Raw genomic sequence first — 25,754 nt, forward strand, 5'->3', positions numbered from 1 at the left:
CCAAATGCTGCAAAATATCTCTAACCCAAGAGACTCCCTTAGGCTACAAATAATCATATCCCACCGTCTTGCGTCTTTCCTCACACCTCAGGGACGCACTGGAAAGAAGAACGAGTGTAATGTGGTTCAGAAGCGAGTGCTGGCAGGACAGTTACGCCGTGGCAGGGGAAGCCCGTTTTTTTTATGTGTGTGTTTTCCGTAATGCATGAAGATTAAGAGACTGTCAAGTCACATTAGCAGCTCAGTACATCTTGAAGTCCATGAAATGTTCCTGCCTCAGACAGTTAGAAGTTAGAAGGAGCTCTAGAAATGAGTGCAGATTAAATGTCAGAGAAGAGACATGTGCTGAGAAAGCTGAGCAGATGGGCATGGAGACCCAATTAAAAACTAAACATGTGGGAAAATATCATGACACAGTGAGACAAGCAGCAAATCACAAACAAACAGTGGAGTAGATATTCAATTAATTCCTGGATAAAAGGGTGAGAAGGAAAATTCAGCAATGGCTGAAGGGATTTGAATAAAAAAAAACATTATGGTGTACGGAATAATGGTAATATAATCAAGTAACACTCCGTATATTCTTGTAGTAATAATAATAATAATAATAATAATTGGATTAATTATTAAATGTGCTATTTACAAAGAAAAACATCTAATCATTGCGATTTTGAAGCTTTCTATAAGGAGACATTTATTCAACACTTATGGAAGGAGTCTCCAGTGTCAGTGCTTTGTGGTGGTCAGTTAGTTTTCCACCGTGGGAAAGTCTTCAGGACAGAGGACATTGTCATGAAAAGTAACTATAAATGGTTAAAAAGCATAATGTGTTGTACGTTAATAAATAGACATTTGTAATAGTTGGCAAACTGCTGTAGTATAATAGGAATAAAACACTTCAGGAAACGCTGTAATTGGAAACTAATCATCACCCTGTCATTGATTATTTTTCTATAACAGCACACCCCTGTGTGTTTTATTCCTCATAGAGTGTGTAGCTCACAACGACTTCTACGTCTATTTCTGTATAAAGCATAAATGCGAACTAATCTAAACGCTACGTAAGCTAAATGAATAACCCTGTAAATGTAAACGTTATTAGTCGGTGATTTTGTGATTTCGTGATTCAGCTCACCTGTCCAGTGGAGGCGGAGTCACACATGGCTGTCGTGTACTGTCGGTCCAGCTCCGGAGCGTTGTCATTCAGGTCCAGCGTCTCTATGGCAACCAGCACTCTGGAAACCTGGCTGGGGTTATCTGATGTAAGAGAATGGAAGAGCAGTGTTTGTGTGTTAGCTAGTGTCATGGAGTCCCCATTTTGCATCACAGTTCCCATAACAAAGACTGTCATGTGCTTTTGTTTTGGTTTTGGTTTTGGTCCTGTCTCCATGCCTGCCATGTCATTGGTCTGTTACCTCGTGTGTTCACCTGTTTTGTGTTAGCCCCTGATTAATTTGTTTACTTAGACCTTGTTGTGTCTTGCAAAGTCTAAGCCGTGTTCTCCTGAGTGCCTTGTTTCTTTGTTTCTTTGTTTTCAGATTAAGAGTATGGATTATTCTTGTCGACCCATGCTACGGACTTTGGTTTTCCCTCAATAAGATAAATGAGCACCCATATTTGCATCCTGCTTCATCAAACCACACATTAAAGCTTTCTGTGACACTCGTTTGTGGGGTAAACTTACACACAGATATCTAGAATCTCTTCGTCAGATGCTGCGTCTATATCTGGGATGCAGTTGCCTGTATAGAGCTATTCCTGGCCCCACTGTTACAGTTTAGTGATTTGGCTGGCCAGTGAAAAATCAGTATACCAGTTCACCCAGGCCAGGCATGTACGGGCACAGAGGGAGTCTGGCTGCTATAACACAAGCGATCATACAGAGGAGTTTGACTGGGGTTCTGCCAGCGTGTGACACTTTTACAAATTTAGACTCGAGTAGATCTTCGATCATTTCTCCCATTCCAGATTAATGCCTGTCATATCAAATAAATAGCTTGTGTTTGGTTGTCTTGGACAGCATGAGCCTGTCATAGACTTGGACTTAATGGATTGGTTCTGAGCCGGAGAAAGTATAGCTACAAAAGCCTCCTCACATTAACATTCAGTGCCATGCTTTCAGCTTGGGATTGGACTGTATTCACGTAGGTACTAAACACAGTAGTGTATATAATTAAACTGTATATTCTTCATACATAATCTTCACATCATCTTTTACAGCAAAAAAAAACATTTACATTATTTCATCATGACTTTGTATAATTCGAATAGAATTGTTTATAAAAACGATTAATTACATTATGGCATGTTTGGGGTCTATAATCATATATTTATTCATATATCCGGGATCATCATATTGTTTTCTTTTCCCAACCCATCCCCAACCCATTTTTTTTTTCAGTTACATTCAAATAATGTCCTAGCATTAAGACATACTGAAATGTATAACTGTATACACTCTTACAGTAGAGATGTGTGTGTTTGTGGAGTAGGACCACAGAATGAAAAAGGTTATTAGACTGAAAAATATGAGTTCTCTGAGTTTCAGCAAAACAGCGAGAAGAATGCAATCGAGGAAAATCGGTACTTAAAAAAAAAACGATAGAGCTGTGGAGGAGCATCTCTCTCCGCACTTCAGGTTAAAACAAGATCCATCTCCGTCCCACTTGTGTGTAAATCTGCTTTTTTTTAATGAATTGTAAATGTAATAGTAGTGATTCTTCTTTTTAATCTTACTCAATAGGTAAATATGTACTTTTAATGTGTAGTTTTATTTACATTTGTCTCCATTTTCTCACATTTTTAGTATCGAATGACATCCACTACATGTAGTGCACTATGTATCATGTGACTTTTAAATTAAAAAAAAAATTCAATCAATATTATGTAATAATCTCGATCTCCCCCAGGTCAAATCTAACTGAGAATCCCTGCTGTACACAAACCACAAGGAGGCACAAGTAGTTAATTTTTAAACCATTCATCATTTTCACACCATATGGTCTACATATTGCTGTTACAGAACTACCACCGAGAGCTGCCATCGCTTGCAAATATAAAAAAAAAAGATGGAAGTTTACTTATTTTGTGGATATATAACAATAAGCCCACATGTTTTGTGTTTTCTTGTTATGATCTAACTCTGTGCTTTCACAGCATTTCAGAACTGTGTGAGAGATTGAGGCCTGTTATTACCTCTTTGTGTGGCAATGATGGTGATATTGTGCCACTGCTCATGCTCGCGGTCCAGCTCCGTTGTCGTGGTGATAAGCCCAGTGTCTGGGGTGATGCGGAACAAAGCCTCTGGATCTGACTGAGGATCAATGGAGTACCTGAGAGAGAGAGAAAGAGAGAGAGAGAGAGAGAGACAGAGAGGTGAGGTAGGACAGAGACAGGCAGGGATGGTCGACAAAGAGTGACATTGTGATACAGAGACATTAGAAGCATAAAAGCTAGAGTAAACCAGTGAAATACACGTGACGGATGAAAGTGCAATCAAAGATGGCCTGTTATCTGATCTGTTGTAGTTGGCTAGCTTGCAGATTTTCCCAAAATTGGACAGTTGTTCACTTAGAACTAGACAAAAGTAAACAATGGAAGAATGTGAGCCAAAACCATGAGCCTTCAACATTACTATCCTGGTATAATCCTAAATCTCACAAGATTTCACTTTACTCCACTCCATAGATTCAGTCTGGCATTTATTTGTGGTACCCCATCTGGAAGACTCTCTCAAAGCTGGGAACACAACACTGTCTAAAAATTCAGGTCAGTGGGTGTCTGGGTTGCGGAGCTATAAAGTTCAAATCAGTCACGGATGACATGGGGATGGTGGTCTGGGACAGAAACCAGAAATGGCATTTCAAAGCCCAGTTAAGAGCACTTTAATGGCCTAAAAATTTCTCATCAGTGGATCATGGTATTCCAGATCTACTGGACTCCAAATGCACAGAGGTCCTTGATTCTCAGGAACTGGGCCTCATAGACAGACTCCTTAGGTGGCTTTGCATAGGTGGGACAAAATCTAGCACCTGCTCACCATCCTGCACAGAGGTGCTAAGCTCTAAAGAGAACCAGAAAGCAAGCGCAGCTCTTCTAGATCTCTGTGGCCAGGAGAATACATAGAGGTTGGCTAGAAATAGTCAGCTGCTTGGGGGTCTGGGTCTCAAGGACCAGAAGTCAGAGAGACAACTTTTACTATAATGTTTCACAATAAAGAGAACTGAAATATTTACATGGCTCCTCAGTCCTACCCTAAGTCAGTCCCCTACCTGATGTTGCTGCTGAGTCCTGTGTCTGGGTCCACGGCACTAACCCGTCCAACGGTGCATGCCGGAGGGCAGTTCTCCGACACCTCCATGTGGTACCGGGCCCGGGAGAATCGCGGCGGTTCGTCTGCATCCAGTACGGCCACTCGGACAGAGGCACGGTCCTTAAACGGGCCACGGCGCAGGAAACGTGGGTCAACAGTTGGGTTCATCACTTCCACAGAGAAGGAATATGAGCTCCGACTCTCGTAGTCAACAGCCTGCATATAAAACAGAATACAAAATGGATCTGAGGATGAACTCAGAAATATATGAATGGTCGAACCTGGCTAATGTGATATAGCCATGCAAACTACATAGCTAGCTACAGAACGTCCACAGAATCACAGTTTCAGATGTGTTCTCACTAAATATTCAGAACTGTTACTGTCATCACTGGCTTTTAGAGTCAGAATGAGGCTAAAACTATGCTATGCTCTTCACAATCTTTGCTGCCTGTTGCTATTCTAGGACTCTGACACTCTGACAGTGGGAAAAGGAGAACGAACTGAGCCAGAGGCGATTTAGGAATCTAATAGCCTGCAGGTAACACCGAGCCTTCATGTCCATGTCTGGATGCTCCGATAATGTCTGCAAAGCAGATTGTGTGCTAGGTGACTGAGGTCTGAGGTGATTTTGTGAGCTTTCCTCAGACCATTACTAGTAAACGTCCTGTAAACCTGTGATGAGTTTCGCTGATCTCACCACACTCTGGAGAGATTTGCAGTTGTGGGCGGAGCAACGGCCACACCATACAGTGATGCAACCAATCAGGATGTTCTCTATAGTACAGCAGATGTTAACAGGAGTCTAGTATATAGCTAATATATTGGAATGTGAATAATCCTAGTTATTACATTAATCACTGCCAATTTGGTTTAATGGTTTAATTTAACAATATGGCTTTCATTATTCAGCAGCGTATAAAATAGCACTTGATTCAGCACATCCTATTATTTACTTTTTATTAATTACATCCTACAGTATTATTTACTATTTAGTACATTAGTATGTGATTTAGGACACACACTCTTCTGGAAAATGACTTTCTGCTGCTTTGCATGGAAGCTCTGGAGCTTGAGCAGTCCCTATATTTCAGATACAAAAAAATACTAAACATATATTCTAAATGCTGCGCTTCGGTAAGAACAAAACCTGTCCTGTTTCACGTCTATCAAAATGCCAGTGTTTATAATAGAGTTGTATCTTTTGGATTGTCCAGGATATCCAGATTTTATCAGTAAAAACAGAGCAAATTAAAGATAACTGGAAAGCCCATTTTTAAAACTTTTTTTTTTTTTATCATTTATTAGTTTTCCCTTCTTTAGAGTACCTGTTTTGCCATCTTATATCTACTTCAGTGTCAAGAGAGCTGATTGAAAAAGGAAAAACTTTACTGCAAAACAACTGTGCTTGCTCAGCACATTGTAGTTTCAAACAAAACTACTTAAACATTGTGCTTTTAAAAAAAAAAAGCTGTTGTGCCTACTATGTTTTCCCACAAAAGGAGAATAAATTGCAGCAGAGAAAGTGCTGAGACGGTGTTTTGACACAAGTTAGATATACAGCTCTGACTATGTTTCTGCACAAGTAAATATAGCTGTAATTATTATTCAGGTTTAGCTCTAGAGTAAAGTGTTAGCACTGCTGTTAGTGTAAACTGCTGATAAGTGTGAATTAAAAGCGTGATAAAATAATCTACATCCCACACAAAACATTGTCTTTATAACCTCAGTTTAGTATCATAATGTGGCTTCATTAAGATGTGTGCACAATTAACTGTCAGTGTGCGATTAAAAGAAATTAATGCAAAATAATAAGTTGTGCTGGATCAAGTGCTATTTTATACAATTCACAGCTAGAACAATGAACCCAGAAAATCGAATTAATGCCATAACATGATCAGTTTAATGCTGTAAATGACTTAAGCAGCTGCGTAACCCGATTCTGAACACGACTAACTTTCCCCTAGTTAAGTTAATATGACCTGAGCAGAAGAATGAGGGAATATAATCGAAATCCTGGAACATGAAATGGCCCTAAAACGAGCATGAATTCATGTTTAAGTGAAAATATCTTTAATGCAGATGTTCTCATGTGTGTCATGTTTTGTATTCTCGGAAACAGAATTAGACTTTTTTTTCACCACAGCCTTTAAAGTTTTATGATTTCTGTCCATTTAATGGCTATGCATAAAAGTGGTATTTAATTAATACGCTTCAATCATAAGTTCATATTTATATTCATTATAAGAATAGTGCTCATTATCATAAAAGCAGTGAACAAAGTAATGCTTTTCTAATAGAAAGAGCCTGAGCAAATCTCTCCACTGATTACATTTTGGATGTAAGTACAGAGTTTGGACTTGCACCCAGAGTGCCCTGTGTGTGTGTGTGTGTGTGTGTGTGTGTGTGTGTGTAAATGGCTGGCAAGGAGTGCAAGGGATGGAGCTGAACCATGTAGGTGAGTGCAACTTCTATTGCCTTGCTCCAACAAGCTGCCAACTTCCTTATACTAACTCCCACGTTGCAGAGTAGCACATGCATGCTCACACACACACACACACACACACACACACACACACACACACACACACACACTTAGTCCAAAGTCCCTGGGGTCTCCCATGGGTACTGTGTGTTTGGCGGAACAGACGGAGGCACAGAGGGAAAATGAGCTGAATTAAACGGGCCTGACTGGACACAAACTTGGCACCTCGTATCTTTCCTACTGTCTACACACACACACACACACACACACACACACACACACACACACACACACACACACATGCATGTGCACTGGGGATGAAACTGAAAAAGAATGCATGATTTGGAATGCACAGATCATTTAATCTGAATGGATACACATACAGAAACGAATAGGAGGAGCACTATTTTTTCCACTTTTCACACTTTTTCGTGGATCCTGCACAAACAAAAAAAATAATAAATCACCTGTGTTCATGAACACTAACAGCGCTCATTCATTCATCCTTAGTACCTGCCTGGTCAGGGTCACAGTGGTTTAATTAAAAAAACACTACAAGTTTGTTTGTTTTGAGAAGTTGAAGCAAGTAAATTCATTAGAAACTGCAGCCAGGTATACAGAAAGATAATAACCGTGCATGTGGGATTAAAAAACAGCGTTGTGCGCATTTCTGATAGACACCAGTCACACACTGATTGGCAGAATTCGCAGACCAGGCTGCCATTCGCAGACCAGTGCTGCCATTTCTACCTCCGGCTTTTTCCAGTGTTTTCAGGGTCATAGTTCTAGGGTTCATTAAAAAAAAAAAAACTTCCAGTTCAGGCCACATCTACTTCAGGTTTAAAATCTGACTACAGATATTTGTAGCACTAAACAGATACACAGGTATTGCGCTACACACCTAATGTGCACATACACGCACCAATTTACTTTTAGGTAATTGCAAAGCCATGTGTTGCAATAACTAATGCTGTAAACAAGAGAGAGTGAATGATTAAATAGCACTTAGCGGAACAAAGGTAATTTAAATGTATCGGGAGTGAAAAATAGACAGAGTAGCAACAATCTGTTTGGGGAGGAGAGATGTCACTTACACTGTGAGTACACACTCATCACCTTCTTCCTCCCCCTATACCTCCGTCTCCCTACACCTTCCACTCTCTCTGTTTCTCCTACTCCATTACAGTCTCTACTTTACTTCCAGTGTATAACAGCTCAAGAACACACTCTCTCTTGAGCATGTTTATGGATCATACTTATATTTATCTCTCCCTCTCTCGCTCTCTCTCTCTCTCTCTCTCTCTCATCCTACCCTACATTCCCTCCTGCCCTACAATTGTGTGAATGGCTCTCCAGTGAAATGCTAAGTGTAATTAATTAAGCATTTTTAAGCACTTTTACGAGTTCCCAGGCTTTGGGAATATATTCTTCTGTCTATATACACAGTGTGTATTAGGGTTGTAATGCAATGCCACTGATCGGTTGTTCCAGTTCATCCCAAAGGTGTTCAGTGGGGTTGAGGTCAGGGCTCTGTGCAGGACACTCGAGTTCTTCCACTCCAACCTTCACACACCATGTCTTCATGGAGCGCGCTTTGTGCACAGGGGCATTGTCATGCTGGAACAGGTTTGAGTCTCTTAGTCCCAGTGAAGGGAAACTGTAATGTTACAGCACACAGAGACATTCTATACAATTGCGTGCTTTTAACTTTGCGACAATAGTTTGGGGAAGAACCACATATGGGTGTGATGGTCAGGGGTGCACATACTTTTGGCCATGTAGAGTGTGTGTTTGTGACCGATGAGATCACATTTGCATGTTTAGGATTGTACACCTGTTTTGTACCTAACACACAAGCCTAATTTCATGCAGCTTAATAACAGCTTGGTACATCTGGCCATGAAGCTCTGGAGAAGGACATGCACTGAAAACATTTATAGAAAATCCCATGTTATACCTTCTCCCCTCTCCCGCCTCTGCCAAGCTCATTCCCTGCTACATCTCACACTTTCAAGCTTCCTGAAACCATCACAGTGCCCAGTTTGTGTCCGTCACAACACGCCGTCGTTTTCACAACCGCTCTACGCCCATGCCTCTTTCACCTTGTCTTCCGTCTGCGATATTTTCACCCTCCACCCCCCTCCGTTCTGTGATCTTTCTTTTTCTCTCCCTCTCCCTCTCTGTCTCTCCCTCTCTCTCTCTCTCTCTCTCTCTCTCTCTCGCTCTCAGAGAAGATTAGAACAATCTCTCTTCACATTGCAAAGGCAAACACCCATAATCCTGCCAGTGCTGCAGGTTTATGGCCACGGATTAGCCACTCCTTTACAAATAGAGCACACGGTGAAGGAGAAGTGTAATCATTATTCCACGATTGGGGACCATTTAGTCCTTGTAACTCTAAAAAAGTTCACTTTTTAAGCATTTTCAACACTGAATCTAAGCAAGAATGCATTTAACCCATCTCCATTTCCATTTCTCATTTTTCACGGTCTCTTTGCTGTTAAATTGGGTTGAAAATATGGTTTCAGCACAGAATTAGCAACTACACAAAATGTGCTTTAATAGCATCCATGCTAATGGCATGAGGACATTAAGGACATTCTAATGATTTAATGGTTGTACTTTCAAAGTGACCTCATCAATCAACATCACAATATCATTGAAAATAAAGAAAAACCAACGTGAGAACTTAGTTTTCTTCTTCTCCTTATGATCGTCAGGAAATTTGGATGATGCAACTTCCTGTTGAACATGTGACTTGTGGAATATTCCAGATATTTTATAGGAGTGAATGGGTTCAGGACACAATTAAATGTGTATTTTCTTATAAACTGTAAAAAGGGATGTTTCAAGCAAGAGAGATTAAATGTAAATGTAAAAAATACAATATTTGAAGTATTTGAATGATTATATTTTCGGGTAAAGTGTAGTTATAGTAGCGTGGGACAGGAACAAATGTAGTGCTGTAGATGTTTTATTAATGTTTTAGGTTGTGTATCTGAAACACACACAACATGGGTTGTTGTGAAGGACAAGCTCGAACAAGTTTGAACAAGTTCAAGCTGAAACCAAGAGACGGATAAATGCTGTAGTTCAGCCGTCTCCACTAGGTGGCAGTGTCACGAAGCTCAGTTTGGTTTCGGAGGAAGAAAAATAAAAGTAATTTTAATACACAAAACCCGCACGTCAGTGAGTGTGGAGTTGATGACAGCACTCGCGCTATACAAAGACACCCAGGTGTTACAGATGTGAACGTACATCTGGAGACGAAACTGTTTATCTGCTGACTGCAAGACAGCACTGTGTACTGGTGCTGCACCCCACACACACACACACACACACACACACACACACACACACACTCACACACTGACTCAGAGTTCTTGCAATCAGCATTTAATCAGAGAAACATACCACCCATAGACATGCACAATTATACACACACACACAGAATGAAGATACACACCTACAATTACACACACACACACACACACACACACACACACACACACACACACACACACACTGTATAATTACGATTCTGGGAATTCGCTTTGTGTTGACAATGTTAGGAACAATGCAGCAGATGCTTATGATAATATCAACGTGTCCGGCTTTATTTTGATCTGTTTCGTGGAGGACCAAACGTGACCCCTCAAGGTCACTGGAGTTGTTTAGCGGAGTTAATGAAGCAGGTCTCAAACTCCAGTCGACTGGTTTTAGACCTCGAATAACAAATGTTTGTGTGTGTGTGTGTGTGTGTGTGTGTGTGTGTGGAGAGAGAGCGAGAGAGAGAGAGAGAGCGAGAGAGAGATGACTGAACGCTTTATTCGAGCACTCAGAGCCAAGATTTACATGGAGGTCGCATCTGCACAGCTAGTAGATAGCACAGCTGTAAAATCCCCAGTCTCTCTGGCAAACACACACACACACACACACACACACACACAACCTTCTCTATTTAAATTCATCCTTTATTTCAAATCTCTAAAGGCTATTTTGACACAAGTATCCAATTTTTTGAAGTAATTAACAAAAATAATTAAATGTAAACAGAATTAAAGAGCAACATTAGAGATCAAATCCCTCCACAGCTTCTCTGGCCAGGGTTCACAGAAAGGGCCGTGAGTGTGTGTGTGTGTGTGAGAGAGAGAGAGAGAGAGTCTGTGTGTGTGTGTGTGTGTGTGTGTATGTGTGTGAGAGAGAGAGAGTGTGTGTGTGTAGAAGGCGAGGAATATCTGACACCTTCTGGGGTTTGTTTTGTTTTGTTTTTAAATAAACTAAAAGAGACAAAATGAAATTGCTCCTATTGAAAATACTCTTCTTCTCCCTGGAGCATGAAGCGCTCTCTCTCTCTCTCTCTCACACACTCTCTCTCTCTCTCTCTCTCTCTCTCTCTCTCTCACACACACACACACTCACTCTCTCTCTCTCTCTCTCTCTACCCTTAGACTCTTTCTATCAGTCTCTGTCTCCTCTCTTCCTATTTCTCTCAGTCTCTTTCTCCCTCTGTCTGTCTCTCTCTCTCTTTTCCTCTATCCATGTCCCTCTATTTTTTCCCTCTCTCCTTCTCCCTGTGTATGTCTGACTCTCTCTGTCTCTCTGTTTCTCTCTCTATTTCTCTCTGTCTCTTTTTTCCCCTCTATCTGTCTCTCCATGTCTCTCCTTCTCTGTCTATCTCTATTTCTCTCTCTCTCTCATCTCTTTTCTTCTGTCCGTCTCCCTTTTTCTCTCAGTATCTTGCCCCCTCTCTCTGTCTCCCTGTGTATGTCTGACTCTCTCTCCCTCTCCTCCCCTCTCAGTCTTCCTATCTCTATTTCTCTCTCATCTCTTTTTCCCTCTATCTCTCTCTCTCCTTCTCTGTCTATCTCTATTTCTCTCTTTTCTCTTCCTATTTCTCTCTCAGTCTCTTTTTCTCAGCTTCTCAGAAAAAAATCCAAGAAACCCAGTGATAAATTCACATCTGTTTTTTTGTTTGTTTGTTTGTTTGTTTGTTTTTATTTCAGTGGTAAATAAGCAAAGTGGGAATTTGGTGCTAATTTTATGATTTGTTTTATGTAATTGTGTGAAAGTGTTATCTTTCGTGTTGGTTTTTTTTTTTACTAGTGGTGTTGTGGATTGTCTTAAAACCTCTTTCAACCTCTTGAAGCCCATTATGTTCTCCACTCATCGCTCTCTTTCTACATTCTTTGCACCTATTAAATATACACACACATCTCTCTCTCTCTCTCTCTCTCTCTCTCTCTCTCTCTTCATCCTTATTTTTAGTATCGCTGTGCTGTAGAGCTGAATTCAGAGCTGTGTACACAAGGATGAAAAATAGGCCAGTCTGGTTTTCTTTCTTTTTTCTTTCTTTTTTTTTGCAGGGATGTTGGATGAAATTACTCAGTATTTGGATTTTTATTGGGTTTACAGACAGAATGTGAGTCCAAGCAGAGACAGAGAACAGTTCATCTGTTTACCCATAATTCCACCCGCTCGTCCACCTGGCTGTTGAGCCCCAGAAGAATTGCTCTCCCTCCTCACAGCAGTTTAACACTCGCCCTCTCCCTCTCTCTCTCTCTCTCTCTTTCTCTCTCTCACTCCTTCTTCCTTCTGTCTTTTACATTATATGGGGCTTTGGCTAGCAGTGATGGTGAGCGGAATTAAATTTGCTGCTCCTAATGAATAAATATGGCACTGATTCCACCAAGATTTCTCCTTAATTTAACCTTCCTTTCTTGTCGTTAGTGTGACGTGTAGTTCATTAAGGCGGGACGGAAGAACAAAAACTCGACGTGTCTATTTTTAGGGTAATCCCGGGCAATCCATCATCGAAACACACAAAAAAAAAAAAAAAACAGACAAGTGTCATAACCAGGAAGTATAGCCCTACCTTCACACTAGCAAACTTTGTCTCTTGAGGGCGTGGCCTGAGTGCTACGGTTGTCGCCTGTGGGCGTGTACCAACCATCCAGCGCTGATGAGAGACAGTCATGGCTAAAATGTAGCCTACAGCACAGGATTTACTACAGTATATGATTTATTTGTTTTTAAAATGTAGTCAGGATGAATTACGTTTAGCTGTATTAGCTATGAGCAGCACGAGCTAACTGTACTAGCTACAAACACTCCTCAGAGACATCAGTGACCTTTCCTATTGTCTTTAAAGCTTTATTTTACCCTGTAATGTCTCCAAGCACATTTACTGAAAGAGTGTACATGACAGATAAGATGAAAACACATTTTTGTTTTACATTTTTATTCCTTTTTTTTCCGAGTCAAGAGGTATATAGGAACTAAAAGAAGGTAGGAAGTAAAGTTGTGAGAGGGGGAATGAGAAAATGTTGCACCACGAGGGTCATATGATTTGGTCTGAGGATTCATTCGAGTCAATTGTTTGGATGTGTCGCTTTACCACGTCACACATAGTTTGCATAAAGTTGAGATAATCATGTCGTCTGTCACGATGTAGTTCTGTTGCTTGTCGCTAAAATGTGTCGTGCGTACATAGAAAATGATTGGTCGTCTGTCGCTTTGTCGCACGCTGGTGTGAACATAACGTAACGCTACACAGAACTCGGAATACACGGCTTAATGACATAAGTGCATGATAAGACTTCGCAAAGATATAAGAAATAAGCAAACTATTCAAGATGAGACACAGAACAGGTGAACACATTAGGGTAATCAACCAATGACAGAGACAGGAATAAAAAAGCACTCAGGGAGTGAACTCGAAACAAAACATCACAAGAGCAGCACACAATAAGAAGGAGAGTTTAAGATAGGTAGAAAACTCTTTCAGGTTTTTTTAATACTTGGTAATAATAGCAGATACGCATGCCAGGCTGAATGTCTCATCATTCAACACTTCAAACTGTAAATTTAATGATAGTGGGAATCATTTATCAATCTTTTAGTAAACATTGTGTGTAAATGTTCTTGTGTAAGCCAAACAAAACATTTCTGCCAGTTTTAGATTTCCTTTATACTCGCATGCGTATGTTGATGAATAACAATCACTCATAAATTGCCAGGTGCTTGCACGGCACAGCTGATCTGCTTTTGGCGACGCCCACAAAATTTCATAAAAAGCAAAGCTCACTGCACTGAAATGAGTAAATGCCAAAAAAAAAGCCTTTCTCAGAGGTAGAAATGAACGTTATTTAGACTCACATCCATGCCGATAAAAGTTTTTATTAATCCACAGCACCTGAAAAGAGACAAACTACAGAAGAGGTGAATTAGATGTGAGTGAGGTGAAGTGAAAAGAAAATGGTGATGAAAATGACATGAAAACAGAAGAGAAAAAAGATCTACACTGTACCAGTTGATTACGGACGTCCCACAGGGAAACTGCTAGTTTAAAATAGTGTCTGTTGCACAGCATTAAAAGACGTTTCTGCGGCAAACGGAGCTGATTTATAATCCTGCTTTAAATCATACTGGAAAAAATCATACCGGTTTTTAACATCCTTTCCCTCGTAGTCATCCGTCAGCTGAGGCGTTTGTTTGCGGCTTACGGCTCTGCGCAGACAGACTCCGAAAACTCCTCCGATTATACACATTTCCTTTTGTTATAACTGAACGATTTTTTTATCTTTATTCATGGGGTTGTGTTGGCTCACTTTCTTTATTTTTCATATTCTTTAATTTTAAAAAAAAATGACTAGGTTTTATGAAATATTCTCGATGGTATTCTTAGTCCCTGAACGAGTGAACTAGCATGAGGAAGTGTTTTTGATCGAGACTCTAAAGCTCTTCTATAATTCATTCAGGATAAGAGCATCTGCTAAACGCTGTAAATGTAAATAAATAAATAAGCGATTTAAAAGTGTATATTAAATGAAATCGAATAAAAGAGGTTTACATTAGTTACTCTTTTTATTCGTAAAATTTGTACCCACTCAGTAGCACAAGCAGGATACGAATGTTTTGTTTTTTTTTCCCTGAAATTGTGGTATTTTCTTGAATATCAAATTTATTTATTTTAGTAAAGAATAAAAGTGCAGTGCAGGGGAGTGCAGTTATAGGAAAATAATCAACAAAGGTGAGGCAGAATTACTGTTACAGCACCAAACAACATCTGAAAATGTTTTATTGCTTTTATACTACAGCATTTTGCCAACAACTTGAACATTTTATAAAAATGTATAAATGAACAAAACAGCGTATTTTAAACTGACATTATTTACATATAATGTTTTGTGGAACATCTGAGGACGAGTTATTTCCTGCTATCACTTATAAATAGTCCAGCCTTTCTTTTTTTAATTTCTTTCTCTAAGTTAATAAGACATAAAATGCAGCTTGTAATGTTAAAGAAAAAGTGCAAAATGTTCTGTGCTGATGACTCTCCCATGCTGAACAACTTACTGTTACAAAGCACTGACACTGGAGACTCCTTCCTAAATGTTACAATAATAAGCATCACCACATAAACAATTATATGTTGTTCTTTGCTAAATAACAAGCATCCACTGTACAAGTCCCAGTGAATGAGCTGTAATAATAACATATAAACAATATAAACCTGTGATTTGATGCACTGCGGTAATAGAAAATAAATCAACGCCTTCTGACCAATCAAATTTGAGAATTCAACAGCACTGTGCTATAAAAATATTTTATGACACATACTTACAGTAAGAGTATTAAAAACATTACTTAAAGGATAATAAAATGTGTATGTTTGTAACGTCACAGTCCCAAGACGTTCCTATGAAGGGAAAATCTGTATCAGGCTGTAAACAGGCTTCACCCTCATTGGGATGTATTTTGAAATAAATGGAGAAAGAAACAAGTACATCAAATATGTAGCTCTTGTTCTTTTCTCTCTATTTCTCTCTCTCTCTCTATTTCTCACCTGTAGATAAAGCATTTTAACACAATCTTACAAAATACTGCACACACATACCCCATGTTCACACTTGTAGCTGGTCTCCTGTGAGCGTTTAGCATTCGCTTCTGTTGTCACTGTTGCTGTTGTTTTTTGTTTTTTTTTAAATGTAATAGCATTAATAACAAGCTAACTGTACTAGCTACACACACTCACCAGAGGCACCAATGATCTCTGAGCTTTTTTTAATTCATAGTCTTTTTGTAAAGTTGTTTGTAAATGTTTGTCTAAGCCAAACCAGACTAAAATTTTCCGCCGGAACGACAAAAGTTTCCAAAATGCTGATTTTCTTCGTAATCACGTGTAATGTGCAAAGCATGTTCCTGACACAGCTCATTTGCATTTAGTGACGCCCACAAAACTCCATAAAAGGTCAAAAGCACAGAGGGCTGGAAACACAAAATGACTACTAAGCGGTGAAAGAAAAGGCAGAAAGGCAGAACTGTGGAAGATGTTTTGACTCACTTCTATGCCGTTAAAAATATTCAGCAGTGAAAAGGTCCAACTCTAGAGACAAATTACTGAATTTGGTTTGAATAAAGTGAGATGACAGGAAAATGGTGTGATGTGAAAATGGAAGAGAAAAAAATCTCCACTGTGTCCAGGTGATCATGTGCACCAAGCACATCACACAGGGAAACTACTAATGTTACGAAAGTGCAGTAATCCATGCAAATTATATGATTTGACGTCGAGGTATACATTGGTTAGTCTTGTTATACGTAAATTTGCACACACTCGGGAGCATGAGTAGGATATGAACGTATTTTTTCCCACAACTTTCCAAAAAGACACCAAATTTCTTGTGTAAATGCGCATATGAACGATTTACGAATAAATCCATTCGTATCCAGCATGACTGATAAATGAGAAACTACAGTTATAGGTTTTTCTTCCTTTTTTGTGCATCAAACAGTCAATGGGAGCTAATGTCTGGCAGGAACTATAGCTCTGAATGTGAAACTGAAGGAACGTTGGACCACACACACCCCAGGATCGGCCTGAGAAATCAATCCGACCAGTCACTTGGATTCGTCATTAGATGAACACGTGTAAAACACGACACATCATTCCTAATCATACTCGATCATCTGCTGGCATCTTCAATGCCAGCGCCTGGCCTACACCCTCCAACATGCGCACACACACACACACACACACACACACACACACACACACACAAACGCCCAAATTTCTCACAGATTGAGAAAGAGCTGATTCAACTGCTCTGACTCACAGAGAACACAGCACTCATTCCCTCACTAACTTTTTATAGAATACTTTTTTTTCCCTTTTTTTTTTTTTACAAGTAGCTCATTTTGTCACGACACCTGGCACAGCAAGAATATGACCCGCTCCTCCTACACCTTGCTATCACCTGCTGCGTGATGTACTTTTTGACCGCAACGCTACCCTCAAAACTATCTTACTCACTCACTCACACACACACACTAACTGTTTTTCTATTTCTTTAAACCATCTCATTTCCATCTCACCTTATTGAGGGTGATGATGGCCTCCTGGTTTACTCCTTTAATGCTGAAGGTGTCTCCAGACTCCCCCTCCAGGATGGTATATTCCAGCCTGGCGTTCTCTCCCAGGTCAGCGTCTGTTGCTGAGATCCGGCCCACCTCCGCCCCTGGCGCCGCCAACTCCGACACAGAGAACAACCAGGAGCCTGAGAGGGGGAGGAGATAGAAAAAGAGAGACCAACAGAGAGAACAAGAAACACAATTAGAGACAAAATAGATCTCGGATATACACTGAGTTGGCAATTACCATAGAGGTCACTGTGAAGGTGTGCAATCACTGACAGTAGCCCATCTGTTATTGTCCATCACTACACAGGAACCACTATAGGACCACAGCTGAGTAGATATTATGGGATGTAGACTAGCACATGCACTAGCAAAATAATCAGTGATGGGGTGGTGTTATGCAACGCAACACAAAGCGGAGTTACTCCTACCTCCCCACAGGTGATTATTTTTAAGTGTTTTATTCCTCTTATACCACAGCAAATTATTAACGAACAACATATTGTACCTTTTATCCATTTATAGCTACCTTTTAATGTTATGGAACGTCCACGAGACAAGTTAGTTCCTGTTATCACTTACGCTGTAAAAGCTCTAGAGAGTCATCTCCTCGTCAACCTCTCTTTTCTTTTCTTCCTCTCACCTGAAGTTTATGTTACCCAAAAAAAAGGAAAGGTCCTCTATCCTGAAGACTTACTCAGCATTAAAAAGCGCTGACACTGGAGACTCCTTCCGTAAATGCTAAATAAACATCTTCTTACAGAAGCCTTTACCATATCAACTTGGTTGAATAGCATGTTTTTTTATTATTATTAGCCTTAGATTATGTCGATCGTCTGACTTCCAAGTCCCTGGGATGAATTGTTACTATGGAAACAATGGCTTATTAGCGAATGACTCCAGCGTCATAAAATTTTGATTTGACTTGCAGTGGGAACTATTGTGCGAGCTGCTGTTATAGAACGTGAATCAGCACCTTCTGACCAATCAGACTCAAGACTTCGATAGAGCTATGCTATAAGGTATGATACAATACCAACTTTATTGAAGGATTTTGTGCTTAAGTGCTTGGTTAAGCAGGAAAAACTGATTGACGAATGCACAAATTCTAGCTCTTGGGAATCTAAACAGTCTGTTTGAGGGCATAATGCTATATTTACTAACACTGTATGTAGCATGTGTGACAGGTGAAAAGAAATAGTACACACAGGTCTTTCTGTGCAGAGACTGGTGTACAATCTTGGAAGAAAATTGTGGTAATCTGAAAATTCTGGTGCCTGATTTAATCAAAAGTCATAGCACATAACTCATAAACCCTTCCTACATTCCTACAACACTTGTCCAAAGCCTTGTTTGGGAACCATCACATTGTCCAGTTTGCACTGATTTAAATCTCCCAGTATTATGATGGGGGGCATCTGGATGTTTTTATTGCTGTTGGTGTACACAGTCCACGATGATAGAGATTGCTTCTACCGCTTTAGTGCTAGGAAGGACATAAACAACAAACAACAGAATGCAGCTACATACGGCAGATGAAATGGCTTTGGCGTCATGCTCAGAATTTCAACATTTCTATTTCATATTCTCTCCTTAAAAATATAGTGTCGACACCAATGGTTATTGATTCCCACACAAGTCCTGAACTGGCATTTCTGTCAGCTCGCACAAGCATAAATCTCTCAATTTCACACACACAGCCTGGCACAGCGAGGATGCTTTTCGAAACACACACACAGAATAAAAACAGTATCGTGTTGTTGTTAATCGAGCGTAGGCTGGTAAGGATTATAGATGGAAGTGGGGGTCCTGTGTACTTTCGCCACAGGCGTGCTCAGATTCCGCCCTCATACCTCCGCATCACATCCTTTCTCAACAAAGAGTATAGAAGTGATGAAGTCGGACAGTTCTTTAAAGCCAAGAAAACACAGGAGGTCAGAAAGTCTTAACACCGTCTCTCAGTTGTAAAAAATGGAGGGTCGGCTCTCATCTATGGGAAGATGTAGCATGATTCCCTCGGATGTAGTGTGCTGTTGTAAACAATCTGTAGCTCGACAAAACAATAAACATCAAGAAGACTAATGCAAGACATTACGACTAGCTGCATAAAATGCATTGCAGTTGGGCTCTAGTCGGCTCCTGCTCGAGCTGTAGCAGGCACGTCCCACTAGACAGAGACCTGCGGCGGACCTGGACCGGCTGGAGAGATTATATCTATCCCCCAGGAGGAGCTGGAATCTGTAGCTGGTGATAAAGAAGTCTGGGTTGACCTTCTCACCCTGCTGCCACCACAACCCCCATCAAGGAAAAGCAGAAGGAAAATGAATGACTGACTGACGTAGACACATAACACATCAACATATTACACAACACTTAAGAAAACAGATGCACAGACGTGATTCCCAGCTGAGCAGCGGACTTCCAGCGTGCTGCTTCTATAAATGACACTGCTGCTGTGTGTGGACTATCACAATACAAGACTATCCATTGACGCAGCATTTTTATCCCACTCCCGCCCACTCATGAAGGTTTTTTACACCTGTCGGGGTATTTTCTACTGAATTCTGTTGGATCTATTTCCCCAAAATATTAAGAAATATATCATTTAAACCACAGCAATCCTAACCAGGATAGAGCAAATGCAGTAAAGTGCGGTAAACACAGCGCAAGTAACCAGTTGCATCCAGTACGCACCCATGTTAATCAACACGGTCTTTCTTTGTCTCACATGCTTCATATCTGACCACCTGCCCCATCCAAAGAAGCGTATAATATACCTGCTTGGGCATCATTTTGGTTAGGTCTATGGTTCCTTTGAGATCCCAGTCCGATACACACAACTGTTAAGAAACCAATAGCCATGTAGCAAAGGGAGTGGTCTAAACCCTGTTTTGTACATTTCTACTACCTCAGAAATTTGCATAATCTGAATGGGGGTCCAGAAAAACAGTAAGCAGCTGCGTAACCCAACTCTGAATATGAGAAACTTTCCCTGTCAGGATCAGACCCCGGCATCACATATGCAGCAGGAGGACTAGAAGATGCGGCAAATGGAAGAGATGCTCTATATCTACAAAATGCAGCAAGGTACGTGTGTGAAATTTCCCTTTATGGAATCAGTAAAGTCTTATCTTAATATAAAGACCAGGAAATGTTTTAAAACCCCAGCAAGGCCACATCACCAGAGACACACCACTTGGTATCATTGCTGTGCTGAGAATAAGAAAACACTTAGTCCACCTTCCATATAATATCTCGTGGTCCTGCGATTCTTTTCCATTGATTGACAGGGTGACTATCAGCAGATGTGTGACAGTCAGCGACTTCACACTTGTAGTAGATTTGACAAATAATGATAATGAATGTAGTTACAAGGTAGGTGCACCTAATAAACTGGGAAGTCTGTGTATACTCAGTGTCACTGCTTTAAGCAAACAGTGCTGCATCTCATTTCATTCTTCTTCAGTCACTAACAAGCTCAGCTGTCAGGCTCGCATGATTGACAACTGCGTTGTTACTTTCTCCTTGCTAGTACTGTAGAACAGTGACCTTCCTTTCTTAAGCCCTGCATTAAATCAGCACATTAGCTCAGCTATGCTGATTCACTGCTACAGTATTCAGTATTGTTAGAGGCTGCCTAATTGTAGCTTACTGCATGCGATTTGCCACGGGTACACCTCATTCACCAAGTCCACTTCAGTCTCTGCTCCCTCAGACACTAATGGTTCAAGCGAGGTGCAATGGGAGAGAAAAAAGAAACCGATGTAGAAGGAACGAAGAAGCAAAAGCAAACACATCAAGGCAAGAGACGGGATCAAATCCAGTTTGTAGTATAGTTCTTAGTATAACCTTAGAATCTGGATCATAACCGACAATATACAGCAACTCTCATGAACACTGCCTCGCAAAAGAAGCAACAGAAGACACAACAGCATCAAAGACAAACTCAAAGCTGCTACGTGTCCCTTCAGTACAAACAGCTCCGGATGGCAGGAATCTATGAATATTAGACGTCCTCTCATATCCAGATGGCTTCATGTTAGGCTTTGTCTGATACCGATTTACAAAGCTGTCACTCTGTGAATCGGCCAATTTCAGTGGGCAGAAAAAGCGCCAGCGGGCTTGCTTTGAGTGCCTGCTAGAGATAGGACTTGATTTAGAACTGCAATTCCTTTGTAAAATAACACACACACACACACACACACAAATCGAATGTGGCTGTGGCTAAAGTCTGGAAAACAGAAGAAATCACGCTGACTTGACCAAAGTTTTGTTTTTCTGCCAATAATATACTTGATAAAGAATAGAATAGAATAATAAAGAATAGAAATAGGAATAGAATAGAAACAGCTTTACTGGCCACGTGAGCTTGCACACACACACACGGAATTAGTTTTTACTCACAACACTCAATGGGGTACAACATCTTGTTGTAAAGAATATAAATATTATTTATTTATTATAAAGAAATGTGTTAAAGTAGAAAAAGTAGGAAAAAAGGAGAAAAAATAGAACAATACAAAAAAATAAAGACCAATGTAACCAATACACAGAAAGAATGAAAGACAACATGGAAATGTTTTATTTTGGCTACTTTAAAGGTACATTAGATATATAAGATTAACCGCATTAGGTAAGATTAGTCGTTTTTTTCTCTCGACCTAACTTGAATGATTCCCGCCCATGTTAACAAAGCTCCGCCCCCTTCGGTAGCCCATGTAGTGTTTATAAAATGACTGACAGGAAGCGTATCCAAACACAAACAAGAAATTCCGAACCAGAGGTCAGTTTTCCAAACTTAAACCTTTGCTAAGGCCACGGTTTAACACGTTGTTGTTGTTTTTTTTTTTTTAATCATGTTCTACATACTGTATCTTCCATGTTATTTGTATAAGTAAGGAATAATCATTTTAAAAAATCAACTACTGCACCTTTAAACCTTTAACCTTGTATTAGCTGTCTGTCTGCAAAGATCATGTTGTACTGTATAAGGAGAAATATTAACAAACACGGGGTAAAAACCATCACATCTGCGTAACAATGTCTAAATGTTTGCCAGCTAAGTGTGATTTCTTCACAGTGGAGTGAAGAGACTGTTTAAACCTCCAGTGAATTCTACCTCAGGTGATGACATAGAGACCGGATCATTTCCCATTGTAAAGTTCTGTAAAAAAATTTGCCAGTAATTTTGTAGATTAGGTTAAAAATGTAGAGGTGAGTGTTACACAGTTTATGCTGCAAATATAATGATTTTTAATCATCTATAAATAATTGTGCTTTTATATTAAATAAGGATATGATTATTATTATTATTATTATTATTATTATTATTATTATTAAACCTAATAGTAAAAAAATTAAACCTATAAATCTTTTAGACGGTCAGTGATGTCTTTTAGTGAAACTGGAATTTTAAATAAATACAATTTTCTCCTTTTTTTCTTTTCCTTTCTTTGGGAGTTGCCTTGTGATTGAGATCAAATAACACGGCAAATCCAAGAAAGCCTGTAGTCTTCAGAACTATATATAGTATAAAATGTCAAAATTTGACTGTATGAAAGGATTTTCACAGGCTGCCCCACACACACACACACACACACACACACACACACACACACACACACAGAGCAGCAGAAGTGTGTGTGTGTGAACAGCGAGCAGTGGTGGCCGTATCTGCTGTCGTTTTCAGCTTTCTTCTCACATGGTATCCTTGCTGCACACAAAAAAAATCATTCATCATTTTCCCAAGCCTAAGAGTTCTCTTCTCTACGATCCACACACACACACACACACACACACACACACACATGCACACACACACACTATCCTCTGGGTGATCAGACATCATTATTACGCCGGTCTCTGGAGGCCAGGATTTAGTGGGCCGATGGAACAGCATGGAGGAAGAGACTCAATGCACAAGGGCTCGTAGCCACAGCTCTCTCCACTGGGCCTTTGTAATTGCACTCGGGGGAACATTTGCTTAGTGTGCTCCAATCCACTTCAAATATCTACCTAAGTTCTCTGACTTCACTTACATTATACATGTCATTTTATATTATCCAGTCCTCGGTTCATTTAAGTAGGCAGGTCACAGTGTGACAATACACATTAATTAAGCTGGTATACAGGAAAACAGTCCTCCTCTACTTCATCATCATCCTCATCATCCTCATCATCATCATCTGTCACGTTTCAACGGTAGGCTTTAAGAATCAGAATGAAATTCATATCGTATAATGTGGAAGCCTGAGGTTTAAACCCCTATTATTTTCCCTTTCCTAAGCCAAAGATTCTCAAGCGTGGTACTGGGTCACCTGATATCCGGCTCAGGGTCCATTTTTTTATAATGATTCTATGCATTAAAAAACTTGATTCATGGAATATTTAATAATAATGAAAACATCCAGATTATTATCATTAAAATTCATTCATTTTGAACATCCATTTAAGCCCATTTTACATCCAGTGTGCTGTCACGTTAATCAAAGTGGCTTTTACCCCGGACACTGGAAGCGCGGATATTTAAATTACAATTACGCATGTTTTTGCAGTCATGGTTTCTAGATAGAAACACTACAAAATCCAATATTCCTGCTATAGTATGCAGTGTATGTCCATAATCTGAACAGGACACGGGTAATATTTCAGTCTATAGCCTGCTCTTATACAGTGGCAATGAATGTTTGTCATATTTACAGATCTTTGCATGTCATGTTTTTTAACCGAGCACAGGAAAGAATGCGCCACGGCATGACGTGAGCCGAGAACAATGCTTTTCGCTGTAAAATAGGCTTTACACTCATGAAAATCTGTGACCCAGGCTAAACCGATGAACACAGCCGTTTTGCTCGCGCTTGTTTATGGGACGCAGAGCTCAGGGTCTTTGCACACATCAGATCAGAGTAGCGATCTTCGTTGGATGTAAGAGCTGCGATGAGAAATGAGATGTGAGCTTTCGAATACGTCTCCTGACTTTGCTGCAGTGTGACGCACAATCCCAGTCCCCTCGTCAGACACTGTGAGTGCCTGCAGTTGTGTGCTCTTACACACAGAGATTCAAAAGTGCATTGTTACATGTGTAAATATAAAGAACCAACGTGCTGTGCTGTCTTTCCCCTTACGTTTGATGAGCGATTTATTATGAGATTAGCATGCAACAAATATAGGACCATTAAGTTTAATTTTAGACATATTTAATCATTTCAAGATCAGATCATGTTTGCTTGCTTCTAGAAATAAACAGAAATTGTTTGCCAGTAGAATAAGGTCATGTCCTCCATGGACAATTCCTCCCCAGACCACCAGAGGGCACTTTCACTCTTTTTTTTTTAATTTCTTCTTTTGCTGTCTGCTCCGTTTCCTTCCTTGATTGTGCTCACCTGTTTTGTGTTTCCCTAATTAGTTCTCTATTTAAGTTCTGTGTGTTCTCTCTTTACTGATAGAGCATTGTGTGTGTTTGTGTGTGGGTGATATGGCGGCACCCTGAGTGAGTTTTCTTTTATTTTGTTGGGGCCTTTTCCAGTCCCTCCTTTATTTATTTATTTATTTTTTTTATAGATGATTTATTATTAAACAAATTCTGCATTTTCTATCCAACTCCCTGAAATCCATGCCAGAATAATACAATTTCAAGCCTGAAATAAGTTTAAAAAAAAAAAAAAAAGCTTAATCATTTGAATTGAATGTGTATATTCAAAATTTTTATTTGATAAGATCCATTTTGGCAGCGTTTCTTTATGTTGATTTGTTAAGATCTAGTTTACTTTTTTTTTTAAGTAGTAGAGGCAATGTTTGAGAACCCAGGATTAATCCCATGTTGTCGAATGAAAGTACAAATTGATATTAGATTTTAGCTCTCCCATCTAATCACAGCCAGCGTCACTGCACGAATTAGTCGGACTGAATAGGTATCCAATTAGGAGGAGAGTTCAGGGAGCAGAGAGACACAGACAGGAGACACGGGTAGGAGTTAATTAGGGGTCCGTGGTTTAATATAGGTTTAGCCCGGTAAACACACAGCACAATTACTTCTAGGGGTTTAAAAGGTACCACGACTGACGAGAGTACAATGGAGAGAGAAAAAAAAATGCCTGCACAGAAATGAGAACCTAAGCTGAAAGAAAATTACAAAACATGTCCGCTTATTAATCCAGGGGCAATGATGAGAAGCGAGAGAGCGAGGTGGGGGGAAAAGTGGTGGCCAAACAGTGTTATCGGTGGAAAAGCTTTATGCTGCCATGGAGAGTGGTATGTTGAGTTACGAGAGTCATTAAAAAGTGTCTAGCTGGCTAAAGCTTGTGCATTGCTTGAAAATCGCATGAATAAAATCTCCATTCGTTTAGTACGAGTGCAGCGTAGACGTTTAGTGGCGAGGCCTACAAATGAGAAAGTGTGTGAGTGTGTATATTTGCATCATCAGAATAAGTAAGTCCAGACAATGCTTTATAAAACAATGTGAGAGGAAACTTATCGAGACATTTATATACTAGATCCTTTGCCGGAATATGATTACGGCAATTCCTCTAGTGTCAATTG

General features: G+C 39.9%; 1 protein-coding gene across 1 annotated transcript in view; it reads right to left on the reverse strand.

The window, feature by feature from the left end:
• Nucleotides 1-25,754, reverse strand: part of LOC113540461 (uncharacterized) — a 122,612-nt gene that overhangs the window by 9,783 nt on the left and 87,075 nt on the right. The window contains exons 6-9 of the mRNA XM_026936968.3: nt 17,175-17,356; nt 4,272-4,528; nt 3,196-3,332; nt 1,136-1,257 (exon numbers count right to left, since the gene is read on the reverse strand). Of these exons, the coding sequence (XP_026792769.3) occupies nt 1,136-1,257; nt 3,196-3,332; nt 4,272-4,528; nt 17,175-17,356 (698 nt within the window). The remainder of the gene's footprint in view (nt 1-1,135; nt 1,258-3,195; nt 3,333-4,271; nt 4,529-17,174; nt 17,357-25,754) is intronic.

The sequence above is a fragment of the Pangasianodon hypophthalmus genome, chromosome 4, assembly GCF_027358585.1.
Source record: "Pangasianodon hypophthalmus isolate fPanHyp1 chromosome 4, fPanHyp1.pri, whole genome shotgun sequence".
NCBI lineage: Eukaryota > Metazoa > Chordata > Actinopteri > Siluriformes > Pangasiidae > Pangasianodon > Pangasianodon hypophthalmus.